This window comes from Oryctolagus cuniculus, chromosome 17 (genome assembly GCF_051225735.1).
Source record: "Oryctolagus cuniculus isolate XC-2025 breed Fujian yellow rabbit chromosome 17, ASM5122573v1, whole genome shotgun sequence".
In the NCBI taxonomy this organism is placed as follows: Eukaryota; Metazoa; Chordata; class Mammalia; order Lagomorpha; family Leporidae; genus Oryctolagus; species Oryctolagus cuniculus.
Genome location: NC_142883.1, coordinates 48892501 through 48900763, shown reverse-complemented (window position 1 = coordinate 48900763; position 8263 = coordinate 48892501). Strand labels below are relative to the sequence as shown.

The 8263-nt window shown below is 60.3% G+C and overlaps 1 protein-coding gene across 1 annotated transcript in view; it reads left to right on the top strand.

The window, feature by feature from the left end:
- Positions 1-981: 981 nt before the first annotated feature.
- Positions 982-8263, top strand: part of TRPV1 (transient receptor potential cation channel subfamily V member 1) — a gene marked incomplete at its 5' end in the record, with an annotated part of 25607 nt that continues 18325 nt past the window's right edge. The window contains 7 exon segments of the mRNA NM_001082166.1: positions 982-1149; positions 4770-5089; positions 5723-5892; positions 5998-6150; positions 6576-6716; positions 6864-7162; positions 7859-8038. Of these exon segments, the coding sequence (NP_001075635.1) occupies positions 4803-5089; positions 5723-5892; positions 5998-6150; positions 6576-6716; positions 6864-7162; positions 7859-8038 (1230 nt within the window).

Sequence of the window (8263 nt, the reverse complement as noted above, 5' to 3'; positions counted from 1 at the left end):
GGCGGTTTGTTTCAGGCTGTGTCTGACCTGTGACTTCCTGGAGTGTTTTTGAGTTCTCACTGGCAGCCGCCAGGCTGGTTGCTGCAGGGCACGGGGGCCTGCAGCCCAGGTGCACCCCCGGAAAGACTTCGAGCTTCTCGCAGCCGGGTTCCGGGAGAGCAGCAAGCCCTCTCGTTCCCTTTGTCCTCTGTCTGCCCTTCTCTCCTGCACAGTTAGGATAGAACCAGGCAAAGTGAGAAAATGGACACTCATAATTTCCTGGGTTCTGGGTTCACTGAGGAATCCCAGTTGAAAAAGGTAGACCCAGAGGGACACCTCCACCCCCACACTCTGGCGGGTCACTGTCCCAGGTTTGACATCAAAGGAACTAGAGTTTCCAAAGGGGGCTGGGGAGGGGCTGGTTCCAGGTTGCACAGGTCCCTAAACACCAGGTCAGGCCAGTGCCGTGGGTGCCACGGCCTTCCTGTTCCCTTTCCCCCTGGGGTACAGAGTGGCTCCAGCACCCTGGGGTTGACACCTCTGGCTGGGGAGGTGCATTTGTGCAGCCGTGGGAGTGGTGGGTTTCGGAGGCCGAGCGGTGCCCTCCCTCCCTGGGAGCTGAGGTTGATCCTGGGCCGTTTGTGGCTGAGTGCAGCACGACCCTGGCATGGCTGGAGGAGGGGCAGCGGCTAAGTGGTTTCTGAAAAAGGGCAAAAACGATGGGAAAAGCTTTGAGATCCTCTGGGAATCACGGCCGCCGCAACGGCAGCTGCTGCCATTGCTGGAAATGTTTGCTCAGGGCCAGCGGCTCCCACAGCCCACCCCTGCCAGCGCCACGGCCATGGTCCGGGGAGGGGCCCGGGACCCTCGAGGAGGCAGGGAGGCCACGCTTCTCCCGCGCCGGCCCAACCCTCCCTTTAAGTAGTACCCGCCTCCACGCTCACCAGCACCCACCAGTCTGGGGCGTGCCTGTGCCTCGCTGGTGAGTCCCTTTTGATTCTCGGTGGCCAAAGCAGACGGTCACCGCTAGGATGGCTTGGTAGCTGGCTCCCACCACCTTCCAGCCGTGTGACTGCGGGCGGGCGAGCTAGCCTCAGTGACTGCACCTGTAAACTGGGGATCATGACAGCGGCTGCGGGATGCACGAAGCCTGGCGAGTGGTGAGGCCCGGTGAGTGAGCACGGCGGTTCCTGCTGCCAGAGCCGATTAGCCTGGCTGCTGCACGGGAGCCCTCCCGGGTGCAGGGGCTGCAGCTGCTGCCCAGGCTGGTGCTTTCCAGTGCATCGCCTGCTCTGCGGGGTGGCATGGTGCGGGGCTGGGTGGCAGAGCTCTGCGTTCTGGTCCTGGCTCCCCTCCCTCTGGCACTGTGTCCACCCTGTCTGTCCCGTGGAGATGTTCAGCCTGGAGGAGGGATGAGGGTGAGCAGGGCTGGCAGTGGCCTCTCACAGTCACGAGGGGCAGGGAGGCACCCCAAGCCTGCAGGGGGTGGTGATTGGGGCAGAGTGGGAGTGGGAGAAGCATGCTGCCCAGGAGGTCTTACCTGGATTGGGGAGAGCACAGGGAGCCTTCTTCCAGAGGGTGGGTGGTGTCCTCTCTGACTCTGCAGTTAGGGAAGGTTGCAGTGGGAATGGCTGTTTACCCCATACCCTTGAGCCTGGGGTAAACTAGAACCGCCACCTCCATCAGTGTCGGCCTAAATCATGGCTGGAAGTCTCCCCATCACTATCCAATGTTCTGCGGTGACAGGTGCATTGCTGTGAGGCTCGTGGCCAGGCCATGACAGTCATCTTGTCCCTGTTCCTCCTCCTAGCCCAGAGCAAATGGCCTCTCAGTCCCTGGACCACCCCTGCCCCAAGAGTAGCTTGGTTTCCAGCATGCAGTGTGGAGCCAGGGCCCGTTGGTGTACGGACAGCCCACTGTGTGTGGGCTGCTTCTTGTCTACTGGATTTGGTTGTGTTGGGACCGGTCAGAGGAGGAGGCAAAGCCCCTAAGCAAAGAACCCCACTGGAAGGTCCCAGGGGCTCCTGCTAATGGGCACTGTCCTGTTGGGCTCAGCGTTGCTCATCAGGGATTGGTTAATCCTTGGTTTTGCATGCAGAATCATGAGAGGGGGGCCCACAGATGTTCCTGGGAGAGCCAGGTGGGGCCTGCATCTCATTTCTATTTTGCTTCTTGGGTGTGCACCTCCTGCAAGGTTTGTTGGAGCAGGAGGATACTTCAAGTGTGGGGCTTGTGCCTCAGCCCTAGGGTTGGGGGTGCTTGGTCTCATTGGCAGCCAGACCCTGGTGTGGGGTCTGGGGCTCAGTTTAATGGCTAAGACGGAGCCCTGAGCCTCCCAGAGAAATGGTGGAGTTGCTCTGGCTCCAGGCTGTCTGGGATCAAATCCAGGTTCCTCCTCTTGCTAACTGTGTGACCTCAGGCAAGTAGCACAACCTCTCTGGGCCTGTGCAATGTTTTCCTCTGGGAGATGCCGTGAGGGTCGAGTGAACGTGCGTGAGTGTGTGGAACAGTGTCATTCTGCACCGTGCATTTGCTCACACACATCTGTTACTTCTGCCTTCCGGAGCTTCCGTGCCTTCTGAGTGACAGCGGGTTCCCTACACTGACCAGTCCTCAGCAGGAAGTCATCTTCCAAAAGCACAGACTGGCCCCTGTCCCCATGTCTCTGAAGCTGCTCATGGCTTCTTCCTGTCTGTGTAATCACCTCCATATCTCTGTTCCTGGGCCATCAAGGCCCTTTCCCCTCCAGTCTCACCGGCCTGACCACTCAGCAGCCGCTCTGGGAATCCTGCCTACCTCCCTCGTCCCCTAGCCCTAGACCAGCTCATCTGTCACTCCCCTTCCCCCTTGAAACCTCCTCAGCTCTCTGACCCCTCCTGGGGCCCCACGTTGGCCAGCGCCTGATTTCTGCTGCAGATGGGAGCTGACTGCCCCCCGCACGGGGCTGGGCTCCCAGGAGGACTCAGCTGACCAACCATGTTAACGATGGGTTAAAGAAGTGGGTGAGTGGTTGCAAGTGGGGCTCCCCGGGCGAGGGGACGCTTCCTGCTATAGGGTGCCCACCTGGCAGGTGAATCAGAGAAAGACCCTCGCCTCTGTGAGAGCGAGAACGGGTCAACAGGAGGCCTGGCAGTCGGCTGTCAGTGCTGCCACCGGAGGGGTGGAGTTTGTTTCCTTGCAGGTCTGGGCACCAGGCCGAGGCTGGTTCCCTGCTGTGACCCCACCATGTGCCCTGGGCTTTCACGGCCTAAACTTTCACTTGAAAATGCGGGACTGGAGAAGCTGCCCACGCCTTCTGTGGCTGTTTTCCAGAGCCGGCTCCTGCCGGAAACTTAACCCCCCAGTTTCCCACAGACACAAGTACGAGAGGGGTCTGTGTGCAACGACTCTCATTTCTCACGCCGTGACCTGCACAGCTCTCCCTGCCCAGGAAGAGGCCACAGGGCACGTGGCAGATAAAGCAGCAACTCTTAGAAATTGTTAGATCCGGGTGGGCATTGGGTGCAGCAGTTAAGACGCCTCTTGGGATGCCCGTGTCCCACATCAGCGTGCCCGGGTTCAAATCCCAACTTCTCTTCTGATCCCAGCTTCCTGTTAACACCTGCACCTGGATACTTGGGTCCCTGTCATTCATGTAGGAGACCCTGATGGAGTTCAGGATCCTACTCTTGTGAGCATCTGGGGAGTGAACCAGCAAAAGGGAGATCCATCTGTCTCTCTGCTTTTCAAATAAAAATGAATGAGAAATTTAAAAATATGACAGAAATTGCTAGACCACACAGTAGACTGTGTTGAGAGGGCTCCAAGAGGTGGATGGACAATGAGCAGGGAGGGGGCATGACCAGCGCAGGGATTGGAGGGCTTTGAGGAGGGGGTGGCATCAGGACTGGATCCTGAAAGGAGAGGGCATCTGGGACATGGTAGGGATCAGGCAGGGAGAGAAGAAGGATAAAGCGCCCAGGCAGAGGCACCATGGGAGCAAAGGCCCCTGGATGGATGTGTGGGAAGCCCCGGGTGCCAGAGAGTTTGGAGTGAGACTGGGGGTGGGGTGGGGCAGCAGCCCACTCAGCTCTAGGTGTTCAGGCCCAATAGCCCCATGTCACTTAATGCCCAAAAGTGCAAATCCAGGGTGCTTGAAATCTGCTAACTTCCCGAAAATGACAACACACACACACACACACACACACGCACACACACACATCCCGTCCCACTGTCAGGATGAAGAGCAGAGGCAGCTGTACCTGAGGCTGGTGGCAGGTGGACGGACACCTGGCGCGGGAGGACTGCACGGTGCAGAGTGGGTGCCGCCCTGTCCTGGGGACACAGCGCACTCGGCTCTTTGGGGCTGAGTCATCCTCATCACCGCGCTCTTCCCTGGACACAGCCCGCAACGGCCATTCCTATTATTTCCCTTCTTCTGATCCCAGAAGGGAGGCAGTGGCGCCAATCCTCACTCCGCTGTTGGGGTGACTGAGCCCAGAGAAGACGAGGAGTCCATCTAGCCCAAGACCTCCCGTCTCTGCTGTCTATGGGCTAGGGTCTCATCTGCCTGGACCCCTGCAGGCTGATGTCAGTGTCTGCAGGGCCGCCCATGCACTGTGGCTCTGCTCACCTCTGGGGTCCCTGGGGTGAGAGGGACGGTCCTGAAAGCTTCAGGTCTCGGGGGCTTGGGTGGCAGCTGGTTAGACCCTCGGGATGTCCTGCTTCCCAGGGGCCCTGGCAAGGACACAGGCGCAGGTCAGGAAGTTCCTGGAGCTGGGAACAAACCCCTGCCTTGGTGCTGTCCACAGGCTGCATTCTGGACCCCTGGGGACGCAGCAAGGATGAAGAGATGGGTGAGCTTGGACTCGGGGGAATCTGAGGACCCGCTTCCAGAAGACACCTGCCCAGACCTCCTGGATGGAGATTCCAACGCCAAGCCACCTCCAGCCAAGCCCCACATCTTCTCCACGGCCAAGAGCCGCAGCCGGCTCTTTGGGAAAGGCGACTCAGAGGAGACGTCCCCCATGGATTGCTCTTATGAGGAAGGCGAACTGGCCCCCTGCCCGGCCATTACGGTCAGCTCTGTGATCATTGTCCAGAGGTCTGGGGATGGCCCCACCTGTGCCAGGTAAGTCTGCATCTGGAGCCCCTCTCCCTGCCAGGAGCCCACTGGCTCTGCTGGTGGCAGTCCCAGCCGAGGAGAGACCCTAGGGTAGTCTGGCTTCTGGGCTAAAGGCCATGGAACCGGGGAGCTGGGGAGCCTTCAGAGGTGGTCTGATCTGGGATCTGCACCCCTGAGGCCCTGTGGGTGGCCAGTGTGGGTGTATATGCTGATCCTAGCTGCCAGTTGACCACCAGGTGGCCAGGTCTGGAATGCTCACCAGCCCCTGACACATGGACTTCACATCTGCAAGTTCAAGGCCAGGGAGGGCACGATGGCTGGCTGGCTGCCAGGCCAGTGTGGGAGGCATTTTCACTTAGCAGGGGTCAGCCAAGCCCCTGCTTCCTGCCACGTCCAGGCTACAGCCTCCTGGGTCCCAGCTCCCAGCAGGTGAAAACTCCAGGTAGGGTGGGACAGAGCGGGGACACGTGCACCCCACCGTCCCCCGTGACACTGGTTTCCTAGGTGGTCACCCAGGCCGAGGGCTGGCTTTTGTGTCGGATGCTTTCCCCTTTGGGTGTGCCGTGGGGTTTACACACAACCCCTTGACAAGCTCTGACGGCCTCAGGGTGTGTGACGAGGGTGTGACGGGGTCCCCAGGCAGCTGTCGCAGGACTCCGTGGCAGCCGCCGGCGCCGAGAAGCCCCTGAAACTCTACGATCGCCGGCGGATCTTCGAGGCCGTGGCCCAGAACAACTGCCAGGAGCTGGAGAGCCTGCTGTGCTTCCTGCAGAGGAGCAAGAAGCGCCTGACGGACAGCGAGTTCAAAGGTGGCCGCCCAGAGCCCTGGCGGCGCTGCGGGGGGGGGGGGGGGGGCGGGGAGGGGATGCCCTGCCCGCCTGCCCGGCCAGCTCTCACCCCTCTCTGTCTTTCAGACCCTGAGACAGGGAAGACCTGTCTGCTCAAAGCCATGCTCAACCTGCACAGCGGGCAAAACGACACCATCCCGCTGCTCCTGGAGATCGCGCGGCAGACGGACAGCCTGAAGGAGTTCGTCAACGCCAGCTATACCGACAGTTACTACAAGGGTGAGGGGCTCTCTCCAGCAAGCACGCCTGGACCCCGAGGACACAGAGGCCTGGGCCTCCTCACTCCTCCCAGCCCCTCCCTCTCCGTCCCAGCTGCGGTGTTGGTTCTGAGGGTGCCTGCCTTTTGCATCTGCAGTCTCCTTCCTCGGTCCCGAGAGGCCCCTGCGGAGTTAGTGGTCCCCGTGCCTCTGGTCTCTCTCTCTCTTCTACTGTTCCTTACCCCGGGTGGCTTCCAATCTGGTGTCTCCCATTCGCAGCGGTCTCTCTACTCCTGCCTCAGGACCTCTCTTGGGCTCTATATGAGGACCTTGGTCAAGTCCCCTGCAGTGGGGTCATCTGGGCATTTTCTGTCCAGCCGCTCCTGCCTGCCCAGGCCCCTGTCTGGGCACTGTGGTCACAAAGCCCACAATATGAATCCTCCGCAGGCCAGACAGCTCTGCACATTGCCATCGAGAGGCGGAACATGGCGCTGGTGACCCTCCTGGTGGAGAACGGAGCGGATGTCCAGGCTGCGGCCAACGGGGACTTCTTTAAGAAAACCAAGGGGCGGCCTGGCTTCTACTTTGGTAGGGAAGACCAATGGGCAGACACTTGGCTTTTCGACCTTTGTCAAGGGGAGGCTGGGGCAGAGGCGGTGGGAGCCGGCAGCCTGGTGGTATAGAGACCAGCCCGTCCTGTTCCTGAGGCCGCCGCGGGCCCTGTGTTGGCTGCAGGTGAGCTGCCCCTGTCCCTGGCTGCGTGCACCAACCAGCTGGCCATCGTGAAGTTCCTGCTGCAGAACTCCTGGCAGCCGGCGGACATCAGCGCCAGGGACTCGGTGGGCAACACGGTGCTGCACGCCCTGGTGGAGGTGGCCGACAACACCCCCGACAACACCAAGTTCGTGACGAGCATGTACAACGAGATCCTGATCCTGGGGGCCAAACTCCACCCCACGCTGAAGCTGGAGGAGCTCATCAATAAGAAAGGGCTGACGCCGCTGGCCCTGGCTGCCGGCAGTGGGAAGATTGGGGTAGGGGAGCTGGCGGGACCACTCTGTGTGGGTGTCAGGGGAGAGGGCGGCCTGCTCCCTGTGGGTGCCTGGCCTTGCCACCACTGTGCATGCGGTGCTCTGGCTCTGGCCCCCGCAGCCTGTGGGGCTGTTACACGACTCAGAGAAACCCAGCAGCACCCAGCCTGCAGGAGGTGGCCACTTCTGATTTCCACCTCTGATGTCACTAACACGGAGGGGTGGGGTGGGTACTGGGTTGAGTCTGGGATGAAAGAGAGAGCTTGGTGTTTCTCCCTGACGAGTCCTGGGGTGATAGTTTGGCACCCCTAAGCCAAACCAGGAGCCTGTGGCTGATGCCAGGCTGCAGAAGGCCAGTGGAGGGGTGGAGGGTTGCTGGGCATTGGGTAGGTGGGTGGGGTTTCTCAGTCCCAGGGGATTCTGGGAGCTGTCCCTGTTTGTAGGTGCCCCTGGCCTTTGGACATAGGAACCTGGCTTTATGAGTTTAGTGTCATTCCTTGTGTCTTTTTTTTATTTCTTTCTAACTTGAGGTTTTTCCAGAATGGGCCACAGTGAAGGCACTGTGAGAGGCGGTGGGGGCCTGGTGGCAGGTAGATCTCAGGCATGGGCTCTCCTGGGGCTTGTCCAGGGTCTCTCTCTGAGCAGCCCTGTGGCCGGGCCCCTGGCTGGCCTCTGACCGGCTGCTGTGCCCCGAGGCAGGTGCTGGCCTACATTCTGCAGCGGGAGATCCTGGAGCCCGAGTGCCGGCACCTGTCCCGGAAGTTCACCGAGTGGGCCTACGGGCCTGTGCACTCCTCGCTCTACGACCTGTCCTGCATCGACACCTGCGAGAGGAACTCCGTGCTGGAGGTGATCGCCTACAGCAGCAGTGAGACCCCTGTGAGTGACACAGCCGGGGAGGGCTTCAGGTCCCGCATACCCCAGACCTAGCCCCGCCCTTGGTCAGGCTCCACCTCTCATCAGTGAAAGCCCAGGGTCCCATATACCCATTTATCCGCACTGAATGTTTTAAGATGATCATTGTCCTTTTAAAACAAAATCATGTCAGAAGCACAGGATCTAGGAACAGCAACCCTCTTCTTTATTTATTTTTCAAAGATGTAT